Source organism: Dermacentor albipictus, chromosome 4 (genome assembly GCF_038994185.2).
Source record: "Dermacentor albipictus isolate Rhodes 1998 colony chromosome 4, USDA_Dalb.pri_finalv2, whole genome shotgun sequence".
NCBI lineage: Eukaryota > Metazoa > Arthropoda > Arachnida > Ixodida > Ixodidae > Dermacentor > Dermacentor albipictus.
In genome coordinates, this window is record NC_091824.1 from 156,014,672 (window position 1) to 156,032,662 (window position 17,991).

General features: G+C 44.5%; 1 protein-coding gene and 1 long non-coding RNA gene across 2 annotated transcripts in view; both read right to left on the bottom strand.

Moving 5' to 3' along the window:
• Positions 1-15,992: 15,992 nt before the first annotated feature.
• Positions 15,993-16,714, bottom strand: LOC135903818 (uncharacterized). Its single transcript, XR_010564932.1, has 3 exons — positions 16,624-16,714; positions 16,300-16,397; positions 15,993-16,129 (listed from the first exon to the last, which is right to left on the bottom strand). It is a non-coding gene; the product is annotated as an uncharacterized lncRNA (long non-coding RNA).
• A 53-nt stretch (positions 16,715-16,767) lies between these two features.
• The window catches only part of LOC135903805 (uncharacterized), an 85,325-nt gene continuing 84,101 nt past the window's right edge, over positions 16,768-17,991 (bottom strand). The window contains exons 10-11 of the mRNA XM_065434224.2: positions 16,874-16,919; positions 16,768-16,791 (exon numbers count right to left, since the gene is read on the bottom strand). Coding sequence (XP_065290296.1) covers positions 16,768-16,791; positions 16,874-16,919 — 70 coding nt within the window. The remainder of the gene's footprint in view (positions 16,792-16,873; positions 16,920-17,991) is intronic.

Here is a 17,991-nt window from a genome sequence, read left to right on the forward strand (position 1 = left end):
CGACCCATGGTGGTGTTTCCGATGGTGACTTGATGGAGCTGACAGAAGCTGAATTATTAGAATGCTGGAGTGAGGAAAATGTAATCAATGTTAAGAGGATTAAGCTAAGGAGCGACAACAAAGCGATGAGGACCAAGCACCTGATGCTTGCCTTTAGTTCAAGTGTGCTTCCTGAGAATATTGAGACAGGGCACGTGACGATCCGGGTAAGACCATATGTCCCAAACCCTCTACCATGTTTCAAATGCCAGCGACTTGACCACACCTTACATAACAGCCGAGGCTGCCAAACGTGTGCTAAATGCAGTCAGTGCTCATGAGCACTCTTCTGAATAGTATGAAAACTCCTTCCACTGTGGGAGCTGTGATGGGGAGTACACCGCGTACTCGCGGTCGTGCCCATTAGAGAAAAAAGAAAAGAAGGAAATTTATCTGTCGAAGTGAAAGAGAATATTTCGTTTAAAGAGGCACAAAGGCGGGTGTCATACCTGCCCAATTACAGCTTTGTCTATGGGACGCGCCAGCCTTCCGGCGTCTGTCCGGCCCACACCCAGTGAGCCGCCAGTGACGCCATCCGCCCCCTTGGAGACAGCGCTACTAGCGCCACTCCACCACCCCAGCAGACGGGGCCATCGACCTCCGGGCTAGCGGCCTCAAAGCTCTCGTCTCCCGAGACGAGGCCTTCGTGTCAAACACAGTGCTCGCAAGAGCGCATGTACCGCGACTCAGCAGAGGCGATGTACATAATAACCGGCCAGGCGCCGCCGCCAGCGCCTAAGGAGCGGCGAGACTCTCGCGATCCTTCCAAAAAGAGAAAAATGTCGAATGACAGGGCCCCAATGGGGCTCTGTAAGTTAAGTTATTCTTTTTACACCAGACACACCGCACAAACATCGTCTGCAACATACTGCAATGGAATGTCAGCGGACTTCATGGCAACCTCGACGACATCACAGAACTCACCAATAAATTTAACCGAAGGTGCTGTGTGTTCAAGATTCGCACTTAAAGCCTACACAATAGAAATTTTTCAAGCAATATGCCATTTTCCAAAAACACAGTGACAACGCTTCTACTTTGTCTGGAGGAGTAGCTATAGCTACAAATAAGCCTTTTACTTTCCAGCAAATTGCCCTTCATACGCCCCTAGAGGCTATTTATATGCGAGCAATTTTGTTCAACAGGGTGATAGCCATTTGCTCCATATACATACCGCCCAACTATCACCTCAGTAAAACAGGATTTTACAGCCTAATCGACTAGCCCTGAGAACCATAGATGATCATCGGGTGACTTTAACGCTCATCACACTCTTTGGGGGGAATCCCGCGATGCGATGCGAGAGGTCAACTCATAGAAAACTTCCTTGTGAACTCTGGTGCGTGCGCCTTCAATAAGAAGGAACCGAGATATTGCAACTTCCATTATAATTCATATTCATCAATAGACCTGTCAATTGGCTCTGCCTCTCTTTTTCCTGATTGATAATGACATGTCATGAAAAATCCATTTGGAGACGACCCCCTCCACTTGTCCCTCGCTTGAAACTAGCTTCAGCTGATTGGAAATGTTTTAAGGAATCAACCTATTTATCCTGAAATGTTATGAATTATTTTACTGTAGATCATGCTGCATCACATTTTGCCGCTTTCATTATTGACGCTGTAGAAAAGTTCATCCCTAAAAAAAAGAAAGGTTCTTCAAGTGGAAGACGAGTTTCCTAGTGGAACGAGGACTGCAGGAAAGCTCGAAAACAGCAAAACAAACCACGGGGCATTCTGCGCCGACACACAACTACAGAAAGCTTTTTTTTAAATTTACACAGTGTAAATCACAAGGAAAACACACGTGACGGAAGGCTAGGAGAGGAAGCTGGGGGAGGTTTCTTTGGAGAATGAATTTGTATAACACAAGAAGCAGAAGAGTGGAATTTGCTCAGAAAGCTGAAAGGGCAGAAACCGTATCCGCTGCCTTTTGTGGTTAGAAACGGTTTGGAAATGGGCTGCTCTTTGTGGTAGGAAACGGGTTGGAAGACCAAGTAGATCCTCTTAGTAAACATTTTAAGCACGTGTCTAGCTCCACTCACTATTCGCAGACATTAATTTATTACAAAGCAATCGAAGAACCCAAGACACTAGACCGCAAATGCGGTGACATCAATCTATATAACAGCCCATTCAATATTACCGAGCTTGGAGTTGCATTAAATACCTGCAAAATATCTGGGCCGGGATCAAACATGATCATGTATCACACCCGCCGTGGTTGCTCGGTGGCTATGGTGTTAGGCTGGTGAGCACGAGGTCGCGGGATCGAATCCCGGCCATGGCGGCCGCATTTAGATGGGGGTGAAATGCGAAAACACCCGTGTACTTAGATTTAGGCGCACGTTAAAGAACCCCAGGTGGTCAAAATTTCCGGAGTCCCCCCCTATGGCGTGCCTCGTAATCAGAAAGTGGTTTTGGCACGTAAAACCTCATAATTTAACTTAATTTTAATCATGTATCACATGATCCAGAACATGCAAACAGACACATAAATTACATTGCTCGCTCTCTTTAATAACATTTGGGCAGCGGGACAGCTTCCAGCTGCATGGAAAGAAGCTATCGCTGTCCCAGTCTTCAAACAGGGTAAAGACCCAACCTTGGTAACAAGCTACCGTCCGATAGCGCTTACAAGCTGCCTGTGTAAGCTGTTCGAAAAAAATAAATAAAGTCTCTCTCTCTCTCTCTCTCTCTCTCTATATATATATATATATATATATATATATATATATATAGTCATATGATGAGAAACCAACAAACACTGACACCAAGTACAACATAGGGGAAATTGCATGTGCTTAATAAATGAAATAAAGTAATGATAAATTAATGGAAATTAAAGTGGATGAAAAAACAACTTGCCGCAGGTGGGAACCGAACCCACAACCTTCGCATGTCGCGTGCGATGCTCTACCAATTGAGCTACCGCGGCGGCGTTTCCCCATCCACTTTCTTGGGTATTTATGTGTACTAGTAGAACCCTGGGAGTGTTAGCCAGCGCCCCCACTCACAGACCTTGGCGGCGGACGTGGAACGTCTTTTTTGCCGCAGGCGTCACGAGAACGTGATCTTTTCGGGTGAAGGCAACTGGTCAATAAACCCATATATGCTACCTGAAGGCATCAATGTTGCCGGATTCGAGACCCTCGTTATGTAATAAACGAGAAGAAAGGGGGTTAACCAAGGGACCAAGGTGCAGATACCCAAGAAAGTGGACGGGGAAACGCCGCCGCGGTAGCTCAATTGGTAGAGCATCGCACGCGACATGCGAAGGTTGTGGGTTCGGTTCCCACCTGCGGCAAGTTGTTTTTTCATCCACTTTAATTTGCATTAATTTATCATTACTTTATTTCATTTATTAAGCACATGCAATTTCCCCTATGTTGTACTTCGTGTCAGTGTTTGTTGGCTTCTCATCATATGACTAATAAATATCGGGTCCCTTGGTTAACCCCCTCTCTTCTCGTTTATATATATATATATATATATATATATATATATATATATATATATATATATATATATATATATATATATATATATATATATATATATATATATCGCTGTGGCTTCGTTAGTTCAGCTTTCTTTGTTGGGAGTGATCCAAGGACTAGGAAAGATATTCGGTTTGTATGCTCATGGAACGGGTTGCGCTTACGAGGAAGCTTTACCTCGAGTGCTCCTATCTAAATACATGTAAAAGGAGAATTCGTTTTTCTCGGCAACCACTGCACCAAATTCGACGGCGTTTGCTGCATTTAAAATAAAAACTTAAAATCTAGTGACTGTTGTTTCTCATTTCCGATTTCAGTCATACATTTTTTATAAAAATTGGCAAGAATCGCAAATTTTCAGAAGACGAAACTATCAAGTTTAGAACTTCGTAACTCAGCAAGAAAAAATGATATCGCAATTCTGTGAATTGTATCTGATAGCACATCTAAAGCGGACAAAATTGATATGTTACACATGAACCTCAAAAATGTATTAATATGTAATTACAACTTTTGCAGAACCCTCGTAAACAACGTCACAAATTCACGTAAGATGTAAAACGACACATCAAATTTGTCCGCTTTGAATGACCTAATGGATGCCATTTACAGAACTGCGATATCTTTCTTGATGGTGAGCTATGAATTTGTAAACGTCCTGCTTCTCTTTTTTTTTTCAAACTTCCCAATTTTTGAAAATTCTCTTAACAAAATTGAGGCCCAAAATCGAGATTCCGCTACCAAGAGTCACTAGGGTTTAACTTTCACTAACAAATGCAACCAATTTCATTAAAATCAGCCAAGGGGTTACCTCAGAGAAACGTTTTTGTGTTTTACATGTATTTGAATAGGCCGCTTTGGAGTTGGGCCTATAGGGATTGGAGCGGTCGTAGTCGTAGCGAGGACCTTGGGGCGACAGGATTAGGCGAGCAGGAATTATTGGCAGTATTTACATTTAAAACATGAGGTACATCGACAGTCTAGCGTGACTCCCATATGGAGCCCGCAAGACTAACATACAGCAAACAGCTTACGAGCACAAAGCTCACTAGTACATCTCGAGCACGACAACGAGCACTCAGCTCCCGACGACGAGCACACTCTAGCAGCCGGCAACCGCTGCTTATAAGCCCTTGGTCCCCCCATTGAGTCCCAGTGGACGGAAACGTTCGTCCAGTCATCGTTCGACGTCACCGTTCGACGTCACCGTAGATGACCCGCCCTTTTAGAGGAGGGCGAGGGCTGTTGGAGGAGGATGATGACTCAGATCAACGTGCCGCACATACACACAGGTGAAAAGGGCCGGAGCCGACGTCAGAGGGCTTCGTATAACTCTGCTTTGTCCCGGGTGGCGCGGCCAAGTGCCACATTCCTGAGCTGACCACGCGCCACATGGCTGCCGGTCATCCACAGTTCTCTGAAGTGCGCCCCGTCTGGTGGGATTGGAACACGTGCAGCGGGCTGAAAGCTGGCACGTCGCCACCCCGTGCGGCCATTCCTAACAGGCCCAAGCTAAAGCTTCCGCTTAACTTTTCCTTTTGCCTCATTATTTTCTCGAGTGGCAGCTCGCCGCAACGCTAGCAGATCCTCGGACCCATATACCCGCGAGATGGGTTAGATAAGGCTGAAGGTAAAATAATGCGAGTCAGCGTCCATAAACAAACCGTGCGATAACCCTTAAACCCATAAGCAATATGACTGTCACCTGTTACCTCGTCTGGGTTTTCCTTAATTGTACAGTACTTCTCGTGCAAAATTGGCAACTGGAAAGAATAGGCGGAAGGAACTCGGAAATTAAGGGATTTACTAATGGAGAGAGCTGAGGCAGCAGCAAAACAGGAAGGAAAGCGAAAATTACAAATTTAACCGTTGCTTGTGAAAATATTTATGGATCAACAATGTTTTATTTCCAAAGGAAGTAGAGAAAACGCCGCCAGAAGTGGAAAACAGTTCCGTGTGTTTTGAATGATGCTTCTACAGTTATCAGACGAGACGCCTGACGTAGCGACTTCTCTGCTATGCTTATGTGGGTGTTTTTCTTAGCCTTTCGCGGTGGGCGCAGTACATCTAGAATTGCAACGTCCTCTGCTTCACGCGGTTGTGCGGGACTTGATGCCACGCATCGCTATGCAGCTTCCCAAATATTAATTAGAGTCGGTTATGATAGAGTAGGATATGCAAAGGGGGAAGGCAGCTGGAGAGGATCAGGTAACAGCAGATTTGTTGAAGGATGGGGGACAGATTATTCTAGAGAAACTGGCCACCCTGTATACGCAATGCCTCATGACCTCGAGCGTACCGGAATCTTGGAAGAACGCTAACATAATCCTAATCCATAAGAAAGGGGACGCCAAAGACTTGAAAAATTATAGACCGATCAGCTTACTGTCCATGGCCTACAAACTATTTACTAAGGTAATCACAAATAGAATCAGGAGCACCTTAGACTTCTGTCAAGCAAAGGACCAGGCAGGATTCCGTAAAGGCTACTCAACAATAGATCATATTCACACTATCAATCAGGTGATAGAGAAATGTGTGGAATATAACCAACCCTTATATATAGCTTTCATTGATTACGAGAAAGCGTTCGATTCTGTCGAAACCTCAGCAGTCATGGAGGCATTACGGAATCAGGGTGTAGACGAGCCGTATGTAAAAATACTGAAAGATATCTATAGCAGCTCCACAGCCACCGTAGTCCTCCATAAAGCAAGCAACAAAATCCCAATAAAGAAAGGCGTCAGGCAGCGAGATACGATATCTCCAATGCTATTCACAGCGTGCTTACAGGAGGTATTCAGAGACCTGGATTGGGAAGAATTGGGGATAAAAGTTTATGGAGAATACCTTAGTAACTTGCGATTCGCGGATGATATTGCCTTGCTTAATAACTCCGGGAACCATTTGCAATGCATGCTCAGTGACCTGGAGAGGCAAAGCAGAAGAGTGGGTCTAAAAATTAATCTGCAGAAAACTAAAGTAATGCTTAACAGTCTCGGTAGAGAACAGCAATTTACAATAGGCAGCGAGGCACTGGAAGTCGTAAGGGAGAACATCTACTTAGGGCAGGTAGTGACGGCGGATCCGGATCATGAGAAGGAAATAATCAGAAGAATAAGAATGGGCTGGGGAGCATTTGGCAGGCATTCTCAGTTCATGAACAGCAGGTTGCCATTATCCCTCAAGAGAAAAGTATATAATAGCTGTGTCTTACCAGTACTCACCTATGGGGCAGAAACCTGGAGGCTTACGAAAAGGGTTCTACTCAAATTGAGGACGACGCAACGAGCTATGGAAAGAAGAATGATAGGTGTAACGTTAAGGGATAAGAAAAGAGCAGATTGGGTGAGGGAACAAACGCGAGTTAATGACATCTTAGTTGAAATCAAGAAAAAGAAATGGGCATGGGCAGGACATGTAATGAGGAGGGAAGATAACCGATGGTCATTAAGGGTTACGGACTGGATCCCAAGGGAAGGGAAGCGCAGCAGGGGGCGACAGAAAGTTAGGTGGGCGGATGAGATTAAGAAGTTTGCAGGCACGGCATGGCCACAATTAGTACATGACCGGGGTTGTTGGAGAAGTATGGGAGAGGCCTTTGCCCTGCAGTGGGCGTAACCAGGCTGATGATGATGATGATGATGATGATGATGATGATACTTAGTAGAGCAGTAAACGAGGTATCCAAGAAAATCCGTTATTGTTCTGCAAATATGTATTTATCTATAATTCTTCCAAAGCTAATTCAACAAGCGCTACTAGAAATTGTTGTTTTACACTTCCGCTTGTTTACTTGCTGTTGGCAGTGTACTTCCTGCGCTTCTTTCCTGCGTGAGTCCATTTGATGTGGTCCCTTGTTTGCCATATAAAGGAGAGGTGTAGCTGACAGGCGTACCTGTGAGACACACATCATTTTATTTCTTCTTTTAAGGATTTACGCGTCTTTATAGCGAATGGTGGGCATTATTCACATTTGTGCTAGTAAAAACGTACCCCTCGCCCTTATTTGCATAGGAAAGTTACCTAGGTTTGCCTCTCCGTGCTGCTCCCTCCCCCCCATCTCTCGGAAAAAAAAATTCTGGATACGTGCCTGAATGGAGGTATCTCACTAAACTATAATACTGCACGTGAACCTACCTAGCAATTACACATCTGGGATCGGCAGAACATGTGAAATCAATTTCATTTATTGTTCCATCATAATGGATTTTCTGGGTCCACTTCTGGTTCCTACGCTTCCTGAAGAAGGTGTTCATTCTTCTCAGCTTATTCCTTTCCACAAATTCTACCAACATCTTTCCTTGAGTGGTCCTAGATTAGACGCCGTAGTTGCCAGTTGCTTGTTCACCAACCTGCATTTCTCCCACTTTTGCACTCAAATCATCCATAACTACAGTATACTTAGTTTGCACTTTTCTTATCGCTAATTCATCACCTCCATAAAACCGATGTATTTCGTCGTCATCATCATGAGTTGAGGTTGGTTCATAGGCTTGTACTATCTTTAATCTACACCTCCTATTAAGTTTTATTACGACCATTGCTACCCTCTCTATATTGCTGTGGAATTCATCAGGGTTGCCCGCTTTGTCTTTATGGATTAGGAATCTTACGCCTTACTGTTTCTTATCTTAAATCCTCTATAGCAGAGGACGTGGCCATTTGACAGCACTGCATAATCCTGACCAGGTTTAATCTCACTAAGGCCAATGATGTCCCAAACAATGCCTGATAGGTCTTCAAAGAGTACTGCTAAAATAGCTTCACTCGAGAGACTTCGGTTGTGAAATATTGCCAGGGTCAGTTTGCATTGGCAGCCTGTCGGGGTGCAGAGATTCTGAGCGCCTTCTGCTGGGTTACAAATCTGACTGCCGCCTTGGTAAAGTGCTCCGACGCTGCTGGGGACTGAGGGACATTGGTTGATCGATTGAATCATTTGGGAGAGAGTGCCGCATAATGCACCAGGGAAGTTGAGTACTTCTGCGCATATACGCCTGGAATGTGAAATAGCATGCCATTCTTTCAGCTGGTTCAAAGGCAGCCGGTAATGATATACGAGTGCTACAGTTCGGGAGAAACGTTGGAACCTGCAAACGCTGTTAATTTGGCACTCTGCTAGATGGTACGCAGCCCAACAGCATCCAAGCGCTTGGCACCGCGTGGTACGAATTACGTGGACAGCCGGACAGCTACGTGACGTGAGTACCTTCCTTTGGGATGGAGATGGAAATTAATTTTGACGATCATAACGGCCATGCTGTTTGTAGCGGTCACTGCATTACAGCTCTGCTATCGCCAGGAAAATGCTAGCCTTGTGTGCTTATTGCGGAAACTGAGGCAGTTAAAGTTGAACCGGAGCCCCCCACTACGTCGTGTATCGTAATTAGATGGTGGTTTTTTGAGGTAAAACTCCAAAGCTTAGTTTTTTTTTTGGCCCCTATGTTAAAACGTATTCTCGTTTCATGCTCGATAGTGTATGGTTGCTGTCATATATATGTGCCAGGTAAAGATTGTAGATCGCTGCGAAGCCTTAGTAATGTATTCACTTATTTACGACGTAGTGGTGGAGGCTATTGCTCTGCACTTCGGAAGTATAATAACCTGGGAGATAAAATAATTCAACCAGTGTCAAAAGTTGGTATGAGTCGGCAAGCGTTCTCTTACACGTCGACTTGCTCCCCTAAGCCGTGAAGCCGTCATCTTGAGGAACAGACGACGTCATGATCATGGTAGCAGGCCGCAGGCTTGATGAATTACAGTGAATGTTTAATTTTTTCATGCGATTACCATTCTTTGGATATTGAAAATCGGTTTTGGTGTTTCGGTGTCTGTCAAAGAATAAATGTCATTTCAGTATGGCCCAGGAACTCCCTTTGATGACCCAGAAACCGACTTTACTCTAAATATTGGCAATAACATTTAACACAGTTCGAGCTGGCTTTGCTTTAATAGCAACTGGTTTGTGAGTGGTCTATCTGCCAGCCATCTTTAAATGAAGACCCTTCGACTTGCTTTCTTTCGCACGCGCTGTATCAAGCGGGGCTTATTTGAGGGAGGGATGATAGATTCACGACGCTATTACTCTGGTTTTCCCGGGAATATTACTTGAGGTTCACGCATAATATTTTGAGTTAAGCTCTCTTGAATGTCTTTAAACAGAAAACTGTCAACGTGATTTCTTCATAAAATGTTTATTTCATGAAAAAGCTACAAGGCCGGGAGTGAAATGTTGCAATTGTCGCAAAGGTATATACATGTAACCGGTAAAATATGTAGTTACATAAATGTGGAACAACATGGTATTTGTTAAATATGAATGTAATTGCGAAGCCCGAAATGAATATCTTCATGCGAAATAAAATGACGGAAAGTTCAGGCTGTGGGACAACCACAAAAGTATAATTGTGTGCTCCATACTTTGCAACCTGGAGTTCGTACTTGTAATAGAATCAGAATGTGTCTAAGTCGTATTGCGATAATGAATTAGATTTTGTTTGACCTTTAGTTTTATTGCGGTAAATAAAAAGCTATAATTTTGATGTATTTCAGCGAGAGCTTCACGGAGGTGTACAATCAAGCGGCTGGAGTAGGAATGGTCAAGAGCAGTTGTAAGTTCTCCTTCAAAAATACCTTGATCGCGTTTGGGGTCATGCTTTTAGCGTAAACAAAGGGTGGACCTTTGTTCTTCACTCAGTACAAGGGACTAACCCCACCAGACAGGCGCAATGCAGTAAAACACTTGCTGGCCTCCGCAAAATTTGGCGACGGATATGATGGGAGACTCACGTTGTGAACATTGAGTGGTCGCTTCATCGAGAATAATGAAACTGGCATATTATCCGACCAGCGTCTATGAACATTGCAGTATGGCCCAGGAACTCCCTTTGATGACCCAAAAACCGACTTTATCCTAAATATTAGCAATGACCTTTAACACGGTTCGAGCTGGCTTTGCTTTAATAGCAACTGCTTTGTGAGTGTTCTATCTGCCAGCCATCTTTAAATAAAGACGCTTCGACTTGCTTTCTCGAGTCCAAGAACTTCGAGCCGTCACCTGAGGCCACCACATCAAGAACTGCCGGACTATTCTTCACTAAAGTTTCTTCTTCTTCTTCGACTTGCTTTCTTTCGCACGCGCTGTACCGTTGAGCTCCGAAACCACTCTATTTAAATGTGTATCCTAAGCTAAATTTGCTGCATGATCCACACTACTATATATTATATTCACTCACTCGTTATCTTTCTAATACTTTCACTGGCTTATTGGAGTGTATCCTTTTCATTTTCCAGCAATGACATATAATACGGAGGTTGTGCTGCCTCCTTATAACGGCGCAGCTTACTTCTTCAAAATCAGTGAGTGGATTTCACAGTTGTTTAATTGACGTAAATGGACAATTCCGTAGTGAGCTAAAACGCAATTCATTATATGTGAAACACAGCAGTCATATCAGCCCACAGCCAGAGTGCCGAAATACCTGCTGACAGAACACTGCCCGCTTTACGGCTGCAAAATTGTGGTCTAAACGCTAAAAAAAATGTAGCATTTTCGCTCGAAAGGTGAATCCTCGATCAATACAGAACATTAGTAAATAGCTACCCGAAGTAAGGTTAGTAGTTCTATCGGCTGTATAAGCTTCGAAACATTCGCACAGTAACTGAATTAACAAGCATGCTGGCAGCGTGCGCAAGCACACATGAACACATCACACTCGGTGAGTGCTAACACGTCCTGTCAAAACTCTGGTGTGAGCAAGAGCGGCAGCAGCAGGGAGCGAAATGACCTTCGTGCAGTCTATCACTTCAACGCAAGAGCGGCGAGAACACAGCGTGCACAAAGATATGAGCCGTCTGTAGTTCACTTTCAAGGAACGGCGCGCGCAACCCGTCGCGGCCGTGCAAAGTACGCACTTGTTGGCGGATTCGAAGCCGCCTCCTGCTTTCTCGGACCATGCCCCTATGCGTTCCTTTATATATGGCGCGCGAAAATGAGCCACGATCAGTTCGCCTTCCACCCAGTCGCAAAATGAGCAGTTGCTGCCGGAGCACAAAGCCGCCCCCCTCCCCTATCTCCCATCCCCCCACAGCCTTTCGTGCGACGGAAGACGGCGCGTTTGTTCTCCGCTGCCGTCCTTTGCGCGCGCCAGATTGCGCCGCGACGCTGTTATCGCCCTTGAACATTATACGGAACGTCACGGCGACGGCCACGACAAGAATGCGCCTGGAGTCTCCATCTGCTTGCTATCACATAAAAAAAAACTATTCGCGTGAGAAAACAAACACGCACTCTAATTACTGAGAAATGCGATTCGAAATGTGTTGGTCGAATACATTTAACGTTCTGCAACTTCCATAAATACTATTTCTATAGCCACCGAATAGGCTGGATAAGTAACATTCCAACCGCTGGCTTTTCGCCTTTCCCCCTTTCGTCTCTGTAACACACATATATCTTGACGGCCGTTTTTTTTTTCGTCTCTCAGCAATCACGAGTCAACAAAACCGCGTGGTGTACAAGACCTACGACACGTCAGGAACCTGCTTTAACGCGGCGACGTTGTTGTTCAAGACGTGCTACGACGTAAAGGGCGAGTGCTGCAGCCAACTGAAATCCTGCGAGAGCCAGGGCGTATCGCTGAGCAAACCTCGCCAGAACCTGCGCTGCTCGAAGCTAAAGTTCACGCAGTATCCACAAGCTGAACCATTTCCCGTGTGCGCCGACTATTATACCTGTACCTAGCTTCATGGCACACGTCTGTTTGAGTCTGTAGCGTGCCGATATTAAAAACAAAATATATGCATCGATTTTTCAGTTATGCATTTGGAAGGTGCTCTTGAAGCTTAGTTGTTGATAAGGGCTGCAAGGGGGCTGTTCTAGTTGATAGGTTTACATCATCGGTGTTGTGTCCTTCTCGCGTTAGTTGTCTTCTTTAGCAATGTTTTCCTCGATTCTTATTTAAAAGAAACCAAAGGGAACTCGAATGTTCTGACTAAAATGAACTAGACCGGAACAAGCATGAATGATGTGCCTGCTGCCAGCTCATTTGCATGTGGACTCTCAGTTAACAAAAACCACAAGTGTAAGCAAAAACATGCGATAATTTGAGCAGAAAATTCAATAAACCAAGCGTAGCTCCTACTTAACATCACGCATTGAAATTAATCTGAATGACACAAGAGCGACTGCTTGTAACGAAATTCTTAGCGCCTCATTAAAACCTTCCACCGCGCTTGCACAAATGCCTTCCGTTGTCGTTTGGCGCGTGCGTCGTCTTTATGCGTAGCACAAGGTTGTGCGTGTTTATGTGAGCGGTGACAACCGAATGTTTATGATGAGACATTCAATACGGGCCCTGTAGACTTAGGCGCGCGTTAATGATAATAAGAAACAACAACATTAAAGCTAAAATGAGCACATAAAATGAGCACCGCAATGCTTCTCATCAAGCAAGTGTATACGAGGGAGGTTCTGAAAGTAAGTTTCGTCATTTAAAAAAAAGGAATATTATACAACAGGTAAAAGAAACAATTACCATAAGAATCCATGCCCGTTGCTTGTTATACGACGGAAGGAGCGCCAGCGGAGGAGGGATGACGCACGCCCAGAGCGCCGAAGAAGAGAGAGAATATGGCAGCAGACGGGCGGTGCCCGCGGTTACTCGAGCACAAATCACAAATTGTAAGCAGACGTGTGTTGAAAACGTGGTCGCCAATGAAAGTGCGTGCTGTTATCCGGTATGAAAGGGCGCGTGGGACTCGTGTGTCAGCCATCCATGAACGCCTACAGATCGTGTATGGTGAAGAGGTCATGACTCACGCCTTGCATCGCAGTGCACCAAGTTTTACCAGAGTGGTTTCTTAATAGCGATTGCGTGAAACGACAAATGTCTCAATGTTGCCGGCGACTACGTGTAAAAATATCGCAAGGTGCATAGTTCATGACGCCATGGTGTATTTTTTGGCACTAATGTTTACATCCTTCGTAGTTTTCCAAAGTAAAAATCAAATAATAGTTTTAATATTGTTGTAGTATTGACCAGCATTCTCCAGCTTCTGCATCTTCTTATACACTTATCATTTAGTGTTTTCGCATGCGCGACTATCTCGCACAGCCTCGCATTTGTCATTTACTGACGAACCTCACATCTGATGTCTGGTTTATTCGCATGACTCACATGTGATAGTGCAGCCGGTGTCGTAATTGCACATGTATACGGCAAAAGATACTACAAGAGAGCTCGACTTCGAATCGCGGTCCCGGCTTGTTAAACCCGATCACTCACACGCACTTCCATTGGAGAGACCACACCTGCAAACTAGCTCAGCTTCGGGGTCCGGTCACCTTGCTTCCTCAGTGCGCCTTATTCAGGAAAGCTTGTATTTGGACTGGCTGCTTGTATTGCACACAAAGAGCAATAAAGGCCTCCATCTTATGTTTGCACGCATGTGTTGTTTCTTTTATTCCTAAGAGCTTGTCTACGCCGCTGAGTGTGCAAAGGCTCTGGGAGAGCGGTAGTATCAAACCTACTGCCAAGCAATCACCCAAAGGTAAAAAGGTTAGCGGCGTTTCACTTCGTGAACTCGGGTTACGCGAAAGAGTATTGGTGCTCTTTCATTTCTGTGCGTCGTGCTTATGCTATTTTAAATTTGCTTTGATTGTGTGTAAGTGTGGCGATAGCCAATGTATTTTTCTATGTTTTGCGTTCATTTATTGATTTTTTATGAACTGTAAAGTGCGATTAGGAAAGATGATAATACACTTTAAGAAAATGCATGGTGCCTATGGTTTCAAGCAATTTGGTAAGGTACTATTCAGACTATTAATTTTTCCTCTCTATTACTTCCTCTTCTGGAGCCTCCTGGGAGTCGCCAAGCCCGTGCCTTCTGCCGGACTTGTTCAGCTCGTGCCTGGCGCTTGGCGACCTCTTTGCGTTCGGTCGGCTCTCGCTCGGCCAACCACCTCTTGCGTCGCTGCTCCGTGCTTCTCGCTCGGTGCTCGGCCTCTCGGTCACAGACGAACCCAGTGTGTTCATAGCGCACACAGAACCCGTAGCAGCTGTAGAGGAGGTCAACCCAGCGCGGTTCCCTCTACTCATGTCTTCCGCGATGCTTCGGCAGCTTTCTCCTTCCCGCTTCGCTCAATGCCACCTAGACTTCCCTCTAGGTGGCGTTGCATTGCCGCGTGTTATGAGGGAAGATATAAGAGGGAAGATATAATACAGAAGAAGAAGCATGTGCTTGCTGCGGTAAAGCCACTGAAACTATGAAGCATGTTTTATTAGAATGTGAAGACGTCTACCCAGCGGTCGATTTAAGCACCACTTGCCCCCTTGAAGCCCTTGGGTTCAGCGAGAGCAGTTGAAAAGTAAACATGTCCACAATAGGCATTAGTAAGAGGCGATTGGAGGATTGGCGGAAGAAAAGTAGGGAAACGACAAAAAACGGAGACGTACGAAAGCGCAGTTCGCAATAGGGGAACAAAAAGTTTGGGTGTAGTAGTTCATAGTGTTTTTTTTTTTCTTTTTTTTATTGTTTGACCTAGGTAGGATATTAGGCAGTATAATAGCAAGAGCTTGGTGGCCCGACCCACCACCCCGTTCCAAAGGGGACGCTCATAACATCCATCCATCCATTCAGCGCGCTCCTTCGTACTTTCGTAGGCGTGTGATTCTCTTCTCCACCTCCAGGCACCTTCCTCCTTCGGCGCTCACTTCCCTCGCAGCGACACACATGATCTCGCCAATTTCACAGGCGGGGCATGTAAACTCTTGTGCGCAAAACGCACAGAGGCTTGCCCGACAGTCGAGTTTCTCAGAGTGGAACGTTTAGATAAGTAGCAGGAGTCATTTAGACGCCCTTGGAAACCCTGCGGACCCAAATAAGCACCAGAAAACGGGGTCTACGATTATGTTTATTATGTCAACCTTTCATGCAGAATACCAAACGCTGACAGGAAGGGATGCCCTCAGGTAATCGATATGCTGCCTTTTCGAAGCACAGATGTTCCGTAATGGCCGAGCACTTAGATGGGAGCGCGCTTTTATTTTGTAGCGGACGGTTTTATTGGTGGTTCCGGTCTATGTCACGCAACCCAGCCACGGCGCATGCTCTACTGCGATGCGGCACACCCGAGGCTGAAAAATGGCGCCACTAGACCCCATCACAAGATCCCACATTGAGGCCTCTTTCGAGTCGCGTAAATTCACAAGTTGCTGAGCCCCGTACCAAGGGAATTTCCTTTAGAAAACCAGGGAGAAGGAATTTTATGGCAACGGAATTCTTACTCACAGCCTCCCGTATACGAAGTTTATGGTCCCCCACAAGGCCGTAGGTGCGGCGAAAGAAAGACATGACGGTTACGTGCTACCAGTTTCCAAACGTAGATGCATCCCTAAGAAACATAAATTACTTATATTCGTTATGTGAACGAGAGCAGTTTAAGATCGCTAACAAAAAAGTCATTTTATCTCTGCTCTGGAAACCGAAAAAATGCCTGTAATTCTGCCTTCTACGTTGGAACGTCTCAGCGTGTCTGCATTCTTCCGTTGTACGTTGCGTGAAAGCCAGGGACAGTTTGCAGCTTTGCTGAAATAAAAAAAAGGAGATTAAAGTGAAATAAAGGAAGCATAAATGAACAGTGTTTCTCTCTTTCTCTTTGATGCTGAACACTCTGCAAACGTTTATCTGCTAAGCTTTGAATGGGCCATGGAACCCTTATTGTTTTAACATTTAAAATAGATGGGGAATTGCTTTACCGCCTGATTAAATTGTGGTAGTACTCGAGGGCTTGAAGTAAAGAAAACCCAAGCCATATTCCTAGATAGCCGCCAATGTAGCCGAAGACTTCAATCACCTAAGGAAAAATAAGATGAAGACATGTCTTATTTGGACAAGCCACGAAACGTGGAATGGTTCTGTTGGAGAAACAGAATGCGTAACGTTTAAACGAGGAATTACTTGACACTATCATAAACATTAAGAGAGCCAGATTTCGACTCATTGTTGACTGAGTACACATGTAAAAACATTCGTGCATTTGTCGCTTAGCCACTTCAGGAGCAGATACCGGAAACACTTACACTAAGTCTGGGTTGCTCCGTCACCAGCTCTACGCTGTCCGTGGCAAATCTTACATTGAGCTCGTATGCTGTTCTGAGAACATAATTGGATTAGTGTCTTGACGGCTTAATGTAAGAGTGTATTTCTTATCTTGATTAGTGCACTTACTCTTTAGACCCGTTGGATTTCTGAAACAAAAAAAGATATGTCCAATCTAGGAGCAATGTATAGATAAGAGCGAATGAATTGCACCCAGCTCGCACTACTCACCGCAATAGGCCGTATACCCGTGACACGGCTGTCGTATGCGATGTCCCTGAAGCACAAAGTGATATAAGGTAATATAATTGGCAATGACAGAATGACGCTCCACTGATGGTGTTCACTCAAATGGAACAGGGTTTGTTCACAAATCGTCGTAGATTGTCATTCAGCTGGCTTTTTTTCAACTACGGCTTAAAGTGCTTTCTACAAAAACATAATTGTGATATATTGTTCTTGTATCGAATATCGTGTGGCACTGTATGTGTTATACCGTACTTTCTATTAGCACTAACAGTACTGCAAATAACAGACAACAAAGTAATAAAACAAGCTTAGTAGAGATATTGCTATTCTTTTGTTATATAATGTTGAAGTATACGCAGATTCAATATGTGCGTTTATGCAACCATCCCTATAGCTGTTCCTGAGGTACACTTTTGATATGTTTAATTTTTGCGCCTTGGTACTTTGATTATGTGATATAAAAGGAAAGGGGATATACCATTGTTAAAAGAGGATCATGTGTAGGATTGTAGTCACGCTAGACGCAGGACGTCGTAAAATTCAGTTGCTGGCTGCTAATATATTGAACTACTTATCGGGCTGTCATTAGGTTAACGAAGGGTAGCGGCCAGTATTTTAACAAATTAAGAAAACAACCTAATATTGTTGCCTCTTAAATATTTTTTTCTCATTATAATGCACGTAATAATTCAAAACATAACTTGTGCTTAAATGTGCCACATTTTTAGTGCCGCCGCGAGATATAAAAACGCGTGTGAAGCCACCTAGCGATCTTGCGACAGCGCAGTCATCCATGGTGACGCACCTGTTTTAACTTAGTAGATATCTTGGATTTGAATCAGAAATATAAAAAAGAACTAAGCGGTAATTATGCATGCGTGCATTTGGTGAAGTAGAGTCACAATAACTATTTTGATTTCATTGTACAGCAATACAGGCAATTCTATAGCCGGCACGAGAATACCAGAAAATTGAGTTGCACCAACGCAGTGCCAACAGAATGGGCAGAAAGCAAGTGGAACACGAACAAAAAGTATCATGAATGTAGCGGAACAGAAGCTGCGTTTTGCGAACATCTCACGTATAGTATGAATGTTCAG